This window comes from Salminus brasiliensis, chromosome 11 (assembly GCF_030463535.1).
Source record: "Salminus brasiliensis chromosome 11, fSalBra1.hap2, whole genome shotgun sequence".
Taxonomy (NCBI): Eukaryota; Metazoa; Chordata; class Actinopteri; order Characiformes; family Bryconidae; genus Salminus; species Salminus brasiliensis.
In genome coordinates this window covers 448,878-469,372 of record NC_132888.1, presented here as the reverse complement: position 1 = coordinate 469,372, position 20,495 = coordinate 448,878, and the positions used below count along the sequence as shown (strand labels likewise).

Below are 20,495 nucleotides of genomic sequence, written 5' to 3'. Positions count from 1 at the left end.
TTAACAGATCTAATCTTCTATAGATTCTATAGACTTATAGACTTCTCTTATTTTTACATGTATTCAGTTTGTTTATCATTTCTTGCAACAGAAAATTTTGCAATATAATAAAAAATAATCAGATAAAAGATCAGATTCAAACTTTTCTGGCTTACTAAGTTGTTGCATGTGTAGAACAGATTGTAATTGTTTTGTTCAAGTATATACTTCTTCTTTACAAATATAATAATAATAATAATAAGAAGAAGAAGAAGAATTTGTAACTGTAATTATAGAGTTGCCCGAATATGATCAGATTTAGCTTATATTAGATAAGATAAGATAATTCTTTATTTGCCCCACAGTGGAGAAATCCTCTTTTTTAGATAAGATAATCAAGGCATCATTTCTTAAAGTATAATTTCAGTAAGTAAGTAATTATAATGTACAAGTGTAATCACAATAAAGGTACTTTACAGTAAAGAGTAATCCTCAGTACTCTGACCGTGCTCTCACTGTCCACCAGCAAACCCAATACCTGCAGAGATATTCGGGGGTGTGTGTGTGGGGGGGGTGTGAAACACTGTTCATTTCCAGGTCAGACCCGGGACCCAACCCTAACAGTGAAAAACAAAACCACGAACCGTCCTGAGGTCCAGTACTGACCACAGATCAGACAAAAAGCACCATGAACTGTCGACATCAAAAAAGACAAGGTCATTTATATTAATAATAACCTCTACAGAATCTTATAGAAGTCCATTCACACACACCCACACACACACACAGGCGTATATGTATGGGGATATGTATATATATTAGATAACTGCTTCTACTCTTTTTTCTCTTTATTTTTAGGAAACGTTAAACAGACAGAATAGCAGCATCACTTAAACCACATGAGGATTGCAACTAGCTTCGGCTGCTCAATGCTGATGCTTTTAGACCAGCCATACCATTAAAATGTGATTTAATGTTTACACACACACACACACACACACACAGCTACTTACTATCAGACTTAAAGTAGAGACTGAAAAAAGGAAAAGAAATCTAATAACTGATAACTGCTGATGTGTATATCAAAGCTATAATGATGAGAATATGTAAATGTCTGTAAAATAGATCCCAACAAAAACAACAACAACAACAACAATAGTAACAATAATAATACTAATAAAAAAAGAGCTAAAAATAAACACTGTAGAAGTTAAGGCCACCGATGCAGAAAAAAGTTATACGACATAAACCAACAGAGACGCAACATGTGACCCCCTTAGCCCCCCCCCCCCCCCAAAAAAAAAGGTGCAGCAAAATAAATTCAGGGATTCTCAAAGAGCCAAATCCATACAAGCCAGCGAGCAAGCGAGTGAGAGAGAGAGAGAGAGAGAGAGAGAGAGAGGGGACCTTACACACACACCACCCGCCAAACACCAGCGTTTAAAATGTTTTTATGCAAATGAGCTGAATATGCAAATTACCAGCCTGAATAAATAAACTCATTAAATTCTAATCAGGTTATGTAGATTCAAAATAACATCACACCTGTAAAAACCTGTGATAAGAACTAGAAAAACACCTAAACTACACTACGCTCACCAGAACCCTCATTTATCAGCTAGAACCACTCCACAGAACCCGACCGATACATCAGTCAGGCGATAAAATCGCTGGATTTAAAAATATCAGCAAGTAATTCTGCCATTAAAGCCGTGATGATAACATTACACTGGTTCTAAAACGGGTTCTTCACTACTCTTGGTTCCCTGAAGCGCTACTTCTCAAACCGTTCCTCGGGGTCCCACCTTGTAGCGAATTGGGTTTGAGCACAAATCTAGATCATCCAGGGTCCTGGATGATGGCTTTAAGAACCACTGCCCTAAAGGAACATTCAGCAGGCGGTTCTTTATTAGAGAAATGTGTGAGAACCTCTGCATCATAAAGAGTTCTATGTACTACTCAAAAGGGTTCTTTAAGGCATAATTGTGGAACCCTTTTTGGTACTATACAGAATCATTTTTGAGGGGTTCTACAAAGAACCATCTGCATGAGGTTCACCAGGCAGAGAACCTCTAAATACACCAAATACTGATGTACTGCCTCAACTAAGGAACCTCTGATAAACATTAAAGGCGTAATGTTAAGGTTCTAGGAAAGAACCATGTGAAGGTTCCCTCAAATCCCATTTACATTAAACACTACAGTACTTTAAGTAACTAAAAATGACATCACTTACAGAACCCTTGGTGGAACCTATATCTGCTTATTGTAGAGGATGAAGCTGAAAAATAAATTACATCTGGCCCATAAGTATTTGAACAGCCAATCAATGTTTACCAGCTCAGTGGATCTCAACTGGAGCAATGAAGCGCAGGCAATATACCGAGAAACTCAGCTTTGACGATGCTCATGGGTTCCAGACTTCCAGAAGGATTTCCTTTTATTACAAATATAGTTTCATTTCTAATCCTTAGTACATCCAAATACTTTTGAGTCTGTGAAAACCTCCTGAATTAATGCAGAACGTCTGAACAATCCTGACGCTGCATTTTAAATCCGTTGAGGTGGTGAACAGAGATAAATACTGTCCAAATACTTATGGACGTGACTGTAAATAAAATAACACTACTGTGGTGAAAATGACACCAATACAGCACCAGTATCTAGTGGTTCTACATTAAACCCCTCAAACACAGGACAACCGAGTGAACTCCAGAACCTGCACACCAAACCAGTCAGGGTTAAAACAACAGAATTTTTCTTTTTTCTTTAGTTTCTTTTTCATTTCATTTCCAATTTCTGTTACTGTTTCAAATATTTACACCTAATTTACATATTAACACTGTCACAACTACCAGAATAGCTACCTCATTTACATATGATGAATAATTCATAGCAGTTACTGTGAAATAAGCCTTTAATAACAGTTTAGACATTAATGTATTTACTTATTTCAAACGGAAAAATAATGACATGCTCATTTGCATATAAAACATTCTGAACAGCTGCTGAGTCCCCGCACCGCTGTGTGTCTGGACTATAGCGAACGCTGTGACTGGTTCTGTTCGAACCCTCCGCTCACTTCATAAATAAATATTCCACCATGAAGGCGATGACGAAGGACAGAGCGCTGAACGCACCCACCAGCAGGGCGGCGACGCGCTCGTCTGTGCCCGCAATGCCCACCACTTTGCCCGTCTGGCTGGTGGGCGTGTCCCCGGGTGCTGGTAGCTCAGCCCTGCAGAGTGTGAAGGGCGTGGAGGGGCTCTGGGGTCCGGAAAGCTCCTGAGCGCTGTCCACACACCGCCGACACACATACACACGGAACCGGTAATCTGTGTTCCACTGCAGGCCTGAGATGTGGAACACTGTGGCCTCCCCCTTATACACCTACAGAGAGAGAGAGAGAGAGAGACTCCACACTGTTACACCACTGACCCCTAACACACGCCACACACTGTTACACCACTGACCCCTAACACACTCCACACACTGTTACACCACTGACCCATAACACACTCCATACACTGTTACACCACTGACCCCTAACACACTCAACACACTGTTACACCACTGACCCCTAACACACTCCATACACTGTTACACCACTGACCCCTAACACACTCCATACTGTTACACCACTGACCCCTAACACACTCCACACACTCACACCACTGACCCCCAACACACTCCATACTGTTACACCACTGACCCCTAACACACTCCACACACTGTTACACCACTGACCCCTAACTAACACACTCCACACACTGTTACACCACTGATCCCTAACACACTCCACACACTGTTACACCACTGACCCCTAACACACTCCACACACTGTTACACCACTGACCCCTAACACACTCCATACTGTTACACCACTGACCCCTAACACACTCCACACACTCACACCACTGACCCCCAACACACTCCATACTGTTACACCACTGACCCCTAACTAACACACTCCACACACTGTTACACCACTGATCCCTAACACACTCCACACACTGTTACACCACTGACCCCTAACACACTCCACACACTGTTACACCACTGACCCCTAACACACTCCACACTGTTACACCACTGACCCCAACACACTCCACACGGTTACACCACTGACCCCAACACACTCCACACGGTTACACCACTGACCCCAACACACTCCACACTTTTACACCACTGACCCCTAACTAACACACTCCACACACTGTTACACCACTAACCCCTAACACATTCCACACACTGTTACACCACTAACCCCTAACACATTCCACACGGTTACACCACTGACCCCTAACACACTCCACACGGTTACACCACTGACCCCTAACACACTCCACACGGTTACACCACTGACCCCTAACACACTCCACACACTGTTACACCACTGACCCCTAACACACACTCCACACTGTTACACCACTGACCCCTAACACACACTCCACACTGTTACACCACTGACCCCTAACACACTCCACACTTTTACACCACTGACCCCTAACTAACACACTCCACACACAGTTACACCACTGACCCCTAACACACTCCACACACTGTTACACCACTGACCCCTAACACACTCCACACAGTTACACCACTGACCCCTAACACATTCCACACACTGTTACACCACTAACCCCTAACACATTCCACACACTGTTACACCACTGACCCCTAACACACTCCACACTTTTACACCACTGACCCCTAACTAACACACTCCACACACTGTTACACCACTGACCCCTAACACACTCCACACTGTTACACCACTAACCCCTAACACATTCCACACGGTTACACCACTGACCCCTAACACACTCCACACGGTTACACCACTGACCCCTAACACACTCCACACGGTTACACCACTGACCCCTAACACACTCCACACTGTTACACCACTGACCCCCAACACACTCCACACACTGTTACACCACTGACCCCTAACACACACTCCACACTGTTACACCACTGACCCCTAACACACACTCCACACTGTTACACCACTGACCCCTAACACACTCCACACTGTTACACCACTGACCCCTAACACACTCCACACGGTTACACCACTGACCCCTAACACACTCCACACACTGTTACACCACTGACCCCTAACACACTCCACACTGTTACACCACTGACCCCTAACACACTACACACACTGTTACACCACTGACCCCTAACACACTCCACACCGTTACACCACTGACCCCTAACACACTCCACACACCGTTACACCACTGACCCCTAACACACTCCACACACCGTTACACCACTGACCCCTAACACACTCCATACACTGTTACACCACTGACCCCTAACACACTCCACACACTGTTACACCACTGACCCCTTACATACTCCACACACTGTTACACCACTGACCCCTAACACACTCCATACACTGTTACACCACTGACCCCTTACATACTCCACACACTGTTACACCACTGACCCCTAACACACTCCACACACTGTTACACCACTGACCCCTAACACACTCCATACACTGTTACACCACTGACCCCTAACACACTCCATACTGTTACACCACTGACCCCTAACACACTCCACACACTCACACCACTGACCCCTAACACACTCCATACTGTTACACCACTGACCCCTAACTAACACACTCCACACACTGTTACACCACTGATCCCTAACACACTCCACACACTGTTACACCACTGACCCCTAACACACTCCACACTGTTACACCACTGACCCCAACACACTCCACACTGTTACACCACTGACCCCTAACTAACACACTCCACACACTGTTACACCACTGACCCCTAACTAACACACTCCACACACTGTTACACCACTGACCCCTAACACACTCCACACGGTTACACCACTGACCCCTAACACACTCCACACTGTTACACCACTGACCCCTAACACACTCCACACACTGTTACACCACTGACCCCTAACACACACTCCACACTGTTACATCACTGACCCCTAACACACTCCACACACTGTTACACCACTGACCCCTAACACACTCCACACACTGTTACACCACTGACCCCTAACACACTCCACACGGTTACACCACTGACCCCTAACACACTCCACACGGTTACACCACTGACCCCTAACACACTCCACACACTGTTACACCACTGACCTAACACACTCCACACTGTTACACCACTGACCACTAACACACTACACACACTGTTACACCACTGACCCCTAACACACTCCACACTGTTATACCACTGACCCCTAACACATTCCACACACTGTTACACCACTGACCCCTAACACACTCCACACACTGTTACACCACTGACCGCTAACACGCTCCACACAGTTACACCACTGACCCATAACACGCTCCACACAGTTACACCACTGACCCATAACACGCTCCACACAGTTACACCACTGACCCCTAACACACTCCACACACCATTACACCACTGACCCCTAACACACTCCACACTGTTACACCACTGACCCCAACACACTCCACACGGTTACACCACTGACCCCAACACACTCCACACTGTTACACCACTGACCCCTAACTAACACACTCCACACACTGTTACACCACTGACCCCTAACTAACACACTCCACACACTGTTACACCACTAACCCCTAACACATTCCACACGGTTACACCACTGACCCCTAACACACTCCACACGGTTACACCACTGACCCCTAACACACTCCACACACTGTTACACCACTGACCCCTAACACACTCCACACTGTTACACCACTGACCCCTAACACACTCCACACACTGTTACACCACTGACCCCTAACACACACTCCACACTGTTACACCACTGACCCCTAACACACTCCACACACTGTTACACCACTGACCCCTAACACACTCCACACACTGTTACACCACTGACCCCTAACACACTCCACACTGTTACACCACTGACCCCTAACACACTCCACACGGTTACACCACTGACCCCTAACACACTCCACACACTGTTACACCACTGACCCCTAACACACTCCACACTGTTACACCACTGACCACTAACACACTACACACACTGTTACACCACTGACCCCTAACACACTCCACACCATTACACCACTGACCCCTAACACACTCCACAGACTGTTACACCACTGACCCCTAACACACTCCACACTGTTATACCACTGACCCCTAACACACTCCACACACTGTTACACCACTGACCGCTAACACGCTCCACACAGTTACACCACTGACCCATAACACGCTCCACACAGTTACACCACTGACCCATAACACGCTCCACACAGTTACACCACTGACCCCTAACACACTCCACACACCATTACACCACTGACCCCTAACACACTCCACACACTGTTACACCACTGACCCCTAACACACTCCACACACTGTTACACCACTGACCCCTAACACACTCCATACACTGTTACACCACTGACCCCTAACACACTCCACACACTGTTACACCACTGACCCCTTACATACTCCACACACTGTTACACCACTGACCCCTAACACACTCCATACACTGTTACACCACTGACCCCTTACATACTCCACACACTGTTACACCACTGACCCCTTACACACTCCACACACTGTTACACCACTGACCCCTAACACACTCCATACACTGTTACACCACTGACCCCTAACACACTCCACACACTGTTACACCACTGACCCCTTACATACTCCACACACGGTTACACCACTGACCCCTAACACACTCCACACACTGTTACACCACTGACCCCTAACACACTCCACACGGTTACACCACTGACCCCTAACACACTCCACACACTGTTACACCACTGACCCCTTACATACTCCACACACTGTTACACCACTGACCCCTAACACACTCCACACGGTTACACCACTGACCCCTAACACACTCCACACACTGTTACACCACTGACCCCTAACACACTCCATACACTGTTACACCACTGACCCCTAACACACTCCACACCATTACAAATTATTAAAAGCGTTTGATGGAATACTCTGGCTTTTATGCTAATGAGGAGAAGGATGTTTTGTTATGATTATTGTTATTATTATCATTAATCATTTTTATTAATAAATGATTTATTAAAGTGTGGTGCAGTTTAATCATACTGTATGTTGCTGTTTTTTTTAAAGCAGGATCAGGCACTAATGTTAGCCAGTGTACACAGCAGCACCATCAGAATTTCAGCCATACAGCTTCAACCTGAAGACACCAGCCAGGTCTCGGCCGACGCTCCACATTATGGGGTTAGAGAAGCTGATGTTTGGTTGATCTATTGCTTTAATAACACGGCCGTGAGACTCTAACCCTTAATGTGAGGATCTGTGGAGTATCGCTTCTGGCCCATGTGTGTTTGTGTCATAGCCACAGGGCTGAGGTCAGAAGAGGTCTTCCTGTAAAGACCTTCATATCCTGCAGAGCTTCGACCACCATTAACCTCCACAGAGGAGATGAGACAAAACCAGCTGTGCTGCACATGGCCATCAGCTTACCCTCATCCTGCACTACCAATCCTTCACTGTTCTGCAAGAACCTCGTATCTCCATGTGTGCTCCATGTGCATGTTTTCTCCATAAAGTGAATCTGGCAGTTGTTCTTCATACTGTATCAGAATGTCATGATAAGTGGACCAATAGAAACGCTCCAACATAAAATCTTCTACACTGACATCCAATGAAGGTTCAGAGGGTTTAGTAAAGCTGCGGTTTGGAGATACGAGGGTTAAGGTGTACCGTTCAGATAGAGTCAGACTCTCTTTATTTACCTTTTTATTTATTTCTTATTTGTTCAGCTCTAGAAGGTCCCTGAGACGGAGCTCCAGGTGAAGTGTTCTGAGCTCTGCAGGTGCTGATGGGTGATTCACCTCCATACAGTTCCACAGGATAAGTGAATATATGGGGCTGAGGTGCGGCAGGTTAACCACCACACACTCCGACGAATCTGCCAGCTGATATCACTCTGCCAGCCTTTATTTCAGTCTCCCATCTGTCTTCCTGTGTGTGTGTGTGTGTGTGTGTGTGTGTGTGTTATGAAGCTGAGCTGTCAGGGAGGCTGCAGACTGAGACAGCAGCCATTCTTTAAAAGCAGAGCCGTCACCCACAGCCGTGCCGACAGCTCTGACCTGAAGGGGGCGGGATAGATATGCTATAATTGGTGATCTGTTCTATTCCACATGTTCTAGATTCTACAGACCTCTAATTCTGCTCTACACTGTTCTCCAACCCAAACTTCACAACCCCTTAGAACCACAGAAATAGGGTTCTTCATTGGTTCTTTAGTAAAGGCAATGCTTCTATTAAGTACCAAGACAAGAAATAACCACCTGCCTAATTAAAGGGTTCTTCAAATGGTTCTTTAAAGGACATTTTAAATGATTCCATACAACACTAAAAAGGGTAGCACTACAGGTTCCCCTTTTCAGTATTGTACAGAACCCTTGCACCCTGTGTAGAACCCTATGCAGTTTTTATACAGCACCCAAAAGGGTTCCACTATAGTTACAGGGCACAGAACACCAGCTCCATGCTAACTGAAGGGGTGTGAGCGTCCACGGCTTGTGAGCCACATTAGCCTCATCGCTCCTGTGGGTTTCTCCTGAAGCAGAGGTCAGGCTGACAGACTGGATTTGGGTTCCACTGCTGACCCTTACCCAACACACACTCTCTCTTTCCAACTGGTGGGTTAAAAACCCACGCCCTCAACCCATCCTCAGCCCGGTTCTGAGGTCAACCAGAACAATCTACTGCTCAAATATTCCAAACTTAAGTAAATGTCTGAGAAACAGAGGTGGAGATGTCAGCTGTGAGTTGTGATGTTAATAAGTAAAGAGGATCAGCAGAGCTTAAATTCCCTGATTTTTAATATTCAGTTTTATTTTACTGATTATTATTTCAGTCCTTTTTCCAACAAATGCTTTTCATTTCGTTTTCCTAGCTGTTATAATCTTACAGTAATCAGTAAGATCCCTATTCTCATTCCTCCTCCTCTTCTTATTATTATTCCTCCACCTTCCAACACTGTCAGGTAATGTGGAGATTATTCATCTGGCCGGGAGCGGATTTCAGACAGCCTGGATCTTTTATAGTCAACAATAACACCATCAGGTCAGAGCTAATGGTGGAGATGACCTCTGAGAGCTGACGGAGCTCATCCTGTAGCTGTGATTACGCTCCGCTGTGGAGGAGGAGCTGATCACCAACCACAGCTCTCACCACATCCACCCACACTCCTACTGTCCCCCAACCTACTGTCCTTACCACCTGTCAGCACCTCACACACACACACACACACACACACACACACAGACATACACACACAGACACACACACACAGACATACACATATACAGACATGCACATACACATACACACACACACACAGACATACACATACACACATACACACACACAGACATACACACACACAGACATGCACATACACACACACAGACACAGACATACACACACACACACACATACACACACAGACATACACACACAGACATACACACACAGACATACACAGACATACACATATACAGACATACACATATACAGACATGCACATACACACATACACATATACACATACACACACAGACATGCACATACACAGACATGCACATACACATATACACATACACATACACATATACACATACACACACAGACATGCACATACACACATACACATATACACATACACATATACACATACACACACAGACATGCACATACACAGACATGCACATACACATACACACACATACACACACAGACATACACACACAATCGGTTAAGTTTCCTGTTATCAATGAAAAGCACAAGGTAGGTGTTTCCAATAAAGGGGCCAGCGAGTGGAAGCAGAAAGTGGGTGTTTCTAATAAAGTGGCCAGTGAGAGGCAGTGAGGGAGGAGTTTGAGGCTTGTTGTTTTTTGCTGTATCTCACCTGCTTGTATTCAGACTCTCTCCCGATCAGCACCTGGAGCACGTAGCTGAGTGGATCTCCTCTCATTGGTGGAATGCCCTCCCAGGTGACCTCACACATGTTTCCCTCCATCTGCGCCACTTTAGGGGCTGCACAGAGAGGGACACGCTCATGTACAGGCCAACGAGTGCGTACACACACATACCAATTATGAGCTGACCACTGGAGGCGTAGGGGGCGCCATATTCAGTCTGTGTGTCTGTACCTTTCAGTGCAGACGGGACAGACTTGGTGGTGGTGAAAGTGTGCGTGTCGGAGAAAGGTCCTTCTCCAGCATCACTGACGGCCTGAATCCTGAAGCTGAAGCTGCTGGACTCCACCAGTCGCTGGACCTTATACGTGTGGCTCGGGCCTCTGTAGATCGTTACAAACCTGAAATGAACAGAACACACATTTACGCACCGTGCCCACCAACGGCCCACCAACGGCCCACCAGCGGCCCACCAGCGGCCCGCGGCCTCGCCTGGCTTTCAACTGTGTGTGAATTCCCTCGTTGGTGATTAAACAGTGAGGTGGGGTAAGGTGGTGTTCCTATGAGTCTTCCATTAAGATTACATGTGTGCAGGCAGCTCCACCCTCTGGACTCAGCTTAGTGATGTCATCCTGACCTCCACAGTTCCCCTGAACTGCCATTTCTTCAACATTTTCCACCCTAATAGCAATACTCCACCCTCCAGAAGCCTCCTCCTGCCCTGTGGGCGTCCATTACTTCGCTGTCTGATCTTTAGACAGTTGGCGGTTGAGTAATTTTACTCCACTGAGACTAATTATACTGATGACATGCCTCAGGCCTGAGTTACTGAGCAAGATCTGAGACCTTGTCAAAAACAATCTAAGAGCCTCTGCAACACTTAGGGCTCTCAAATCTTTGCACAGGCCAGTAGGGCGGCATGACCGCACCCCCATCGTGCACTTGCACAATAGTCACATGGCCGTGTGTGCAGTGTCAGGGAAGGAACATTAAAGCTGAAAATTTCACTGTTCTCAATATTTTTAGTGAAATCGCGATGAATTGTGGTCAAGTAAACGTCGTCAGGGCTTAAAGAACACTGACCAGCTGCAGGTTTCAGTGCTGTTTGATTAGACAGTGATAATGACTCAGGGTGGGGGAGGATGGAGTGTAAGGAGAGTTTTTAAAAAACGTCGCCACTGATGGATTTTGTCTGCATGTCATAATACTGTGATAAACAGCTGGATCTGACTGCACAGCTGTGCAGCGGTGAGACAGTGCAGACTCCTGCTGTGGGTCTTATTAGGAGAACTTTATTAAGTCATTTCTTTGGTACTGAACTGATTTGGGCTTTTTAGCCTTTAACATTAGAACTGTAGCTTCAGCACCAGAACCCAAGAAGCGACCAAACAGGTCTTGGCTCACTGGCCGTATGTGGGGTTAGACGGGAAACCAGGGGAAATTCATTTCTGGCCGAACTATTCCTCAATCTGTTCTGGATGAAGAACTGCCTGTGTGTAAATCGGCACTTTGGAGGCGTGTCTCAGTGCTGAAATGATCAAAGGCATTAAAGTTCAGTGATCTGAGCTACACCGATATGAATCTAATCCCCACACGCCTGAGCTTCACTGGAGAGGGAAATAGCTGGATAGCATCATCTTTTGTTTCCAGGGTTGGTGGACGCTTGGATGCATGGTTACCACGGCAACAATACCATTAACGGGACTTTGGCTTTATTTGCAGCTCACGTGTCCATATCATCGGCAGGCTGGGTTTGCCATTCTGTCCCGCACTAATTTTGATGAAGTACCTGGATCTCTCGCAGCCATCGCCAACTATTTATCTAAACACAGGAACCGTTTACAGAAGCTAACGCTCACCAATCAGAACGCTAATCACCCAGATGGCATTAGCAGAGCACGGGTCCCGGTCTGATCTGATTAAAAAACTGTTATTTTGGCAGGACTTTAAAAATGAATCACTTGAAGGACGTCTGAAGCTCCGTTTGCTCCCCAGTTTTTCTGATTCCACTACAAACCCGCCGCTAAAGCTAGCACTAATGATTCAGTCAGACTGAATGAGGAGCACAGCGGCGTCTGTGGATGGATGGATGCGGCACAACGTACCAGATTTTAATGTTTGCTAAATAATATGAAATGTATCTGAAAGTATCTAACAGTAAAGATTTAATAATACACTACATGGTCAAAAGTATTGGGACACCTGCTCATTCTCTGCTTCTTCTGAAATGAAGGGTATTAAAAGAGTCTCTCCTGCTTCTGTTGGAGTAACTGTCTCTACTGTCCAGAGAAGAAGACTTTCTACTAGATTCTGGAGGAGGAGCATTGCTGTGAGGATTTGATTGCATTCAGCAACAAGAGCGTTCTGAGGTCAGGATGTTGGATAATGATCATCACCCCACCTCATCATCCCAAACTCCCCAACTCATCCCAAAAGTACTGGATGGAGCTCCTCCACCATCATTCCAGAGAACACAGTTCCTCCACTGCTCCACAGCTCCTCAATGCTGGGGGGCTTTATACCCCTCTAGCCCACGCTTGGCATTAGGCAGCATGGTACATATAGCTTGCTCTGCTCCAGAGAGTCCTATTCTATTGGCACAGCATTAATATGAATGGGTCTCCACAAATAATCGGACATATTTGCACAACACTACAACTTCACCCATAGGTGGTGTCTTAGTTACTGTAACGGTGTGACACTACCTCCACCATGTTTGGAGGCTGTACACCTGCTCATTCTCTGCTTCTGACTTGTTCTCTTATGCCACCAAGAGGAGATACAGAGAAATGATACAGGAGTGGATTCTGTGAATTTACTTGAATTGAAAATACAGGTTTTATAGGGCAGAGCTAAACTGCTGTAAACTAAATAGGCGGGCCTAAACTGAATAGGCGGGGCTAGATTGTTCTATTGTTCTATGTGGGTGGAGCTAAACAACTGTAAGCTTAAAAGGGTGAAGCTGAACTGATGTAGGCTGAATGGCTGCTATCTAAGTGCATTAATGGTTGTGACATCACACTTGTGACAAAATTTACATATTTACACTTTATCCATGTTTATGTAGCTCATTAGGTTTTCTATGATACGGGCTCTTTAAAATTCAATGAAGACAAACACGGTTCTGGACGGCGCTGACCTCTCCTCACCCTTTACAACAGGCTAACTGCAGTGATGGGAGAATTAAGGCAGTTTAGACAGACAGAAAGGCTTTTGGACGCTCCTGGCTGGGTGCTAATTACCCTCCATTAGAACCCATCTGCCAGGCCCTATGCCCGCTTCCCAGCGCTGCCAAAAGACTAGCTCTGCCAAGAAAAACAACTACCAGCCTCAATTACATCAGGTAGCGTGTCACTCTCCCAGCTGCACCGCTCTGACCCTGCAGCATCATTACAGCTTCGGCGGACTCAGGTCAGGTGCGGATGCAGATGAGGCTTCAGAGGAGGACTAGGGGGATTACAGACATTAGAAACGTGTAGCAGGTTCAGAAGGCGGAGCCTCCAGCTGACCTGAACGCATGTGGGATAAATTAAGGAGGGAGAGCCGAGTGTCAGAGTTGGTCCCCTCTCGTGTTAACTCCTTAAACCCTGTAATTAGGCCTCACTTCAGTTCTCATAACACCCTCAGGACTGCATTACCCTCATAATTATCAGTTTCAAAGACCCTAAAACAGAACTCTGTGGGACTCCACAACAAACGCTAAATAGTTCCCAAATAACTCCTGGTAGTTTACCCCAATTTCTCCCCAATATAGCTGAGCCCCAATATAGGTGAGCTTCCCCCATCTCTTGTAATGCTCCGGACACTAGGAGGGTGAGGACAAGCACATGACTCCTCAGCATCACTAGGCAGCCAACGCCCTTGTAGGAAAGGGCTGTATCCCCAGCTCTGATATATGGCCAGCATCACAATGGGAGTAATGAAGGAGCACCACCTCACCACCTACCCACCCAGAGACAACATGGCCAATTGTGTTCTCTTAGGCTCCGGCTACTGATGGCGAAGCAGCATGACCACCTTGATGAGAACCTTATCTCCTCTGTTCACACTGGAGGCAAACTGTAGTGAAAGGTGTAAACAGACTCCAGCCAGGATCCAGATTCTATCCTGATAGGGAAGGTGTGTTGGTGCCGGGTGTAGACAGCCTCCTAAAGTCACTGTTTGTCACTGGACGTCTATGTAAATAAGGTTTACACACTACATCACTCTTACTACAGTGGAAGTGAGGTCAAGTTTCCATGACAATGTCCCTTTAATGAAAAGAACAAATGTGGAGGAGATTAATTAACACTCAGGTAACACTCAGGTAAAGGAGCTCACCTGTGGTTCTTGTCCTCCATCTGCAGGTTGTACAGCATCTCGTCTCCCAGCTGGACTTTGGTGCTGTTGGTGTCCCCCCACTTCAGTTTGAGGCTCTGGGGTCCAGCAGCGCTGCACTCAAGTCGAGGGGGCGTGGGAGGCAGGGGTTTAGTCCGGGCCAGCAGAGGGGGGCATAACGGACCAGAACCAACTGCGTTCACTGCCTGGATCTGCACACTGACACACAGACAGCATGTACATCATAAAGCTGTACGTATGAATACACGTCTGCTTTATAATGCCCTATAATGCTCTATAATGCTCATATGATCCACACGCTCATTCTGACAGACTGTAATACACTACAGGAAGCGTAGGGGGCGCTCTATAATACTCTATAATGTTCATATGATCCACACGCTCATTCTGACAGACTGTAATACACTACAGGAAGTGTAGGGGGCGCTCTATAATGCTCTATAATGATTATATGATCCACACGCTCATTCTGACAGACTGTAACACACCACAGGAAGCGTAGGGGGTGCTCTATAATGATCATATGATCCACACGCTCATTCTGACAGACTGTAATACACTACAGGAAGCGTAGGGGGCGCTCTATAATGCTCTATAATGATCATATGATCCACACGCTCATTCTGACAGACTGTAATACACTACAGGAAGCGTAGGGGGCGCTCTATAATGCTCTATAATGATTATATGATCCACACGCTCATTCTGACAGACTGTAATACACCACAGGAAGCGTAGGGGGTGCTCTATAATGATCATATGATCCACACGCTCATTCTGACAGACTGTAATACACTACAGGAAGTGTAGGGGGCGCTCTATAATGCTCTATAATGATCATATGATCCACACGCTCATTCTGACAGACTGTAATACACCACAGGAAGCGTAGGGGGCGCTCTATAATGTTCATATGATCCACACGCTCATTCTGACAGACTGTAATACACTACAGGAAGCGTAGGGGGTGCTCTATAATGCTCTATAATGATCATATGATCCACACGCTCAATCTGACAGACTGTAATACGCTACAGGAAGTGTAGGAGGCGCTCTATAATGCTCTATAATGTTCATATGATCCACACGCTCATTCTGACAGACTGTAATACACTACAGGAAGCGTAGGGGGCGCTCTATAATACTCTATAATGTTCATATGATCCACACGCTCATTCTGACAGACTGTAATACACTACAGGAAGTGTAGGGGGCGCTCTATAATGCTCTATAATGATTATATGATCCACACGCTCATTCTGACAGACTGTAATACACCACAGGAAGCGTAGGGGGTGCTCTATAATGATCATATGATCCACACGCTCATTCTGACAGACTGTAATACACTACAGGAAGCGTAGGGGGCGCTCTATAATACTCTATAATGTTCATATGATCCACACGCTCATTCTGACAGACTGTAATACACTACAGGAAGTGTAGGGGGCGCTCTATAATGCTCTATAATGATTATATGATCCACACACTCATTCTGACAGACTGTAATACACCACAGGAAGCGTAGGGGGTGCTCTATAATGATCATATGATCCACACGCTCATTCTGACAGACTGTAATACACTACAGGAAGTGTAGGGGGCGCTCTATAATGCTCTATAATGATTATATGATCCACACGCTCATTCTGACAGACTGTAATACACCACAGGAAGCGTAGGGGGTGCTCTATAATGATCATATGATCCACACGCTCATTCTGACAGACTGTAATACACCACAGGAAGCGTAGGGGGCGCTCTATAATGCTCTATAATGATCATATGATCCACACGCTCATTCTGACAGACTGTAATACACCACAGGAAGCGTAGGGGGCGCTCTATAATGTTCATATGATCCACACACTCATTCTGACAGACTGTAATACACTACAGGAAGCGTAGGGGGTGCTCTATAATGCTCTATAATGATCATATGATCCACACGCTCAATCTGACAGACTGTAATACGCTACAGGAAGTGTAGGGGGCACTCTATAATGCTCTATAATGATCATATGATCCACACGCTCATTCTGACAGACTGTAATACACCACAGGAAGCGTAGGGGGCGCTCTATAATGTTCATATGATCCACACGCTCATTCTGACAGACTGTAATACACTACAGGAAGCGTAGGAGGCGCTCTATAATGCTCTATAATGTTCATATGATCCACACGCTCATTCTGACAGACTGTAATACACTACAGGAAGCGTAGGGGGTGCTCTATAATGCTCTATAATGCTCATATGATCCACACGCTCATTCTGACAGACTGTATTACACTACAGGAAGCGTTGGGGGCGCTCTATAATGCTCATATGATCCACACGCTCATTCTGACAGACTGTAATACACTACAGGAAGCGTAGGGGGTGCTCTATAATGCTCTATAATGCTCATATGATCCACACGCTCATTCTGACAGACTGTATTACACTACAGGAAGCGTTGGGGGCGCTCTATAATGCTCATATGATCCACACACTCATTCTGACAGACTGTAATACACTACAGGAAGCGTAGGGGGCGCTCTATAATGCTCTATAACGATCATATGATCTTAAGGAGGAATTGTAACATTTACAGCCTCATGAGAATCTATAGAGACATTTAACCGATTCTGCACATTTATTGTCGTCTACAGCAAATCCTTCTAAATGTCTGCCCAGTCTGGGAATACAGGAATTATGTGCTTATGCTCGTCACTGAGGAATCGAGTAGCTGTATTTATTAGCATGCCAACAAACAGGGTGTGTTTAATTAAGGAGAAACAGAAAGAGTTCATCTCTCAGTTTAACGGCTGTAATCAATAACCTGGTGGAGAGTTCCAGCGCTTAGGGAATCCATAATGTGCAGGAGCTTTTTTACAGTCGTTTAATTTTGTGTTAATTAACGGGAAAGGAAAATCTGTCCCCTGAAACAATTCCTTCATTAGCTTCACTCCACAGCGGAGGGAGGGAAATGAGAGGGAGCGCAGGTGAATTCTCTGGAGCTGAAAGTGATGTGAAAGGATACAGATGTAATCACTGAGCTGCAGAGAGGATCTGAGATTATGACTGTAAACAATGGGAAGGCTGTTTTCTGCTCCACACCGAGACTCTGCGATGGAGTGAATCAGGCCTGCAGACTGACCGACACGAAACAAACCACAACAACAAAAAAACATCATTACCAAACAGCTACAGCTGTAAACACCTCCTCCAGACCCCCTCCAGAACCCCCCCTCCTCCAGAACCCCCCTCCTCCAGACCCACTCCAGAACCCCCCTCCTCCAGACCCCCTCCAGAACCCCCCTCCTCCAGAACCCCTGCTCCTCCAGAACCCCTGCTCCTCCAGAACCCCCTCCAGAACCCTGCTCCAGAACCCCCCCTCCTCCAGACTCCCCCATTCCAAAATCCGCCTTCTACAAAACCCCCCTCCTCCTCCGGGCTCCCCAATCCAGAACCCCCCCTCCTCCAGATTCACCTCTCTCCCTCCCCCTGCTACCCACTGCTCTCTGCTTTAAAGAGAAAAGTAATGAATTACATGTACTCTCAGTACTGTACTGTACTTCACTACATTTCAGGGCATTTCTGCTTAAAGCCACACCCACTTCCATCACCTCACACATCTGCAGCACTTCAGAGAGGGACTGAAAGTCTGGTTTGGGGAAACCAGTGCGGCAGCGCTGCTCGGTCCGATCCGTTCCTCAGAGCCACGAGAACGTTCCTCACCCTGCTGTTCAGACAGAGGTCCAGAGTCTGCACTCTAAAAATAAACTAACGAGTGCTGAGAGTAATTTGGGGATTGATCAGAGAGCCGAGCAGAAGGTGAAGCTGAGCTGAGAGCCGGTGTGTTTGACATTTAGCTGCAATCACAACACTCTCTAACCTTTCCTCAGATTTCATTACACTGGAGGCTTAATGACCGCAGACATCATCAGGGGGTCTGAGGGGCGTCAGAGCGGAGCTCCTGCACTCCTTCCTGCTCTGGCTTCAGATGGAAATCAGGAAACACGTCGGATTCGTTTATTATTATAGTTTTTATTGGCTTTGCTGGTACCGGAGCAGAACCGCGGCTATTAGAGCCCGACCTTCAGTTCAGAACACAGAACCAAGCCGTACTGCTGAGAACTGCTGAGATGACCCTGTGTAATAACAACAGTGAAACAGCGATCCATCAGCTGCAGCTACACTATTACTGTGCATTATTAATGTGTTATAACACAGCTATTACACACACACCGTTTAATACATCTACTCTGTTCTGTTTGTAAAGAATTAAAAATAAAACGCTGTTTAGGTTTAATTTCAGAAAGAGAAGCAGCTGATGTGGCGAAAACTGACCTTTACTCAGTCCATCTCACTGACCCTCTCACTGAGCATCTCGCTGACCACCTCGCTGACCACCTCACTGACCCTCGCACTAAGCATCTCACTGACCATCTCACAGAGCATCTCACAGACCCTCTCACTGAGCATCTCGCTGACCACCTCACTGACCACCTCACTGAGCCTCTCGCTGACCCTCGCACTAAGCATCTCACTGACCATCTCACAGAGCACCTCACTGACCATCTCACAAACCTCTCACAGAGCCTCGCTGACCCTCTCGCTGACCCTCTCGCTGACCCTCTCGCTGAGCATCTAGCTGAGCATCTCGCTGACCCTCCTGCTGACCCTCTCGCTGAGCCTGACCGATCGGTCCTTGTAGTGCTGTGTGATTGAATCAGATAAGAGAATGAGGTCCTGGGTGGAAGAGTGTGTGTGAGATCATTCCTCTGACAGATAAAAGCATCCGGTTTTCCGGCAGCTCTGGACACGGACAGCTCTGACAGATCAGTGCAGATAGATCAGAAAAGGAAACCTTTACACTTCTTCCTGAGAAAACAACAACAACAACAACAACAACAACAACAAACACGATCTTCATCAGAGGAGCGTAGCGATGAGGAACACGTCCATGGCGCTGCTGTTTTTAACGAGCTCTGCTTTCATCTTCCCGCTGGGAGAAGAGTCAGGATCCGGATTTGATGAGGATCATATGAAAGACTCTCGATCTCCACATTAACCCATAACCTCAGCCATTATGCAAATGAGATGAATGGCTTACAGCCCAAAAACACAGCGTGCTTCAGAACATCAGCTGGCTGGTAGCAGGTCGGGGGACGAGTTCTACCCGCTCATAAAAAT

The 20,495-nt window shown here is 46.3% G+C and overlaps 1 protein-coding gene across 1 annotated transcript in view; it reads right to left on the bottom strand.

Annotated features, from left to right (window-relative positions):
• Window positions 1-1,983: 1,983 nt before the first annotated feature.
• fndc3ba (fibronectin type III domain containing 3Ba) overlaps window positions 1,984-20,495 on the bottom strand; it is a 97,556-nt gene continuing 79,044 nt past the window's right edge. Inside the window, 4 exon segments of the mRNA XM_072691224.1 lie at window positions 1,984-3,369; window positions 10,966-11,093; window positions 11,210-11,376; window positions 15,296-15,511. Of these exon segments, the coding sequence (XP_072547325.1) occupies window positions 3,058-3,369; window positions 10,966-11,093; window positions 11,210-11,376; window positions 15,296-15,511 (823 nt within the window). The 3' untranslated portion in view covers window positions 1,984-3,057.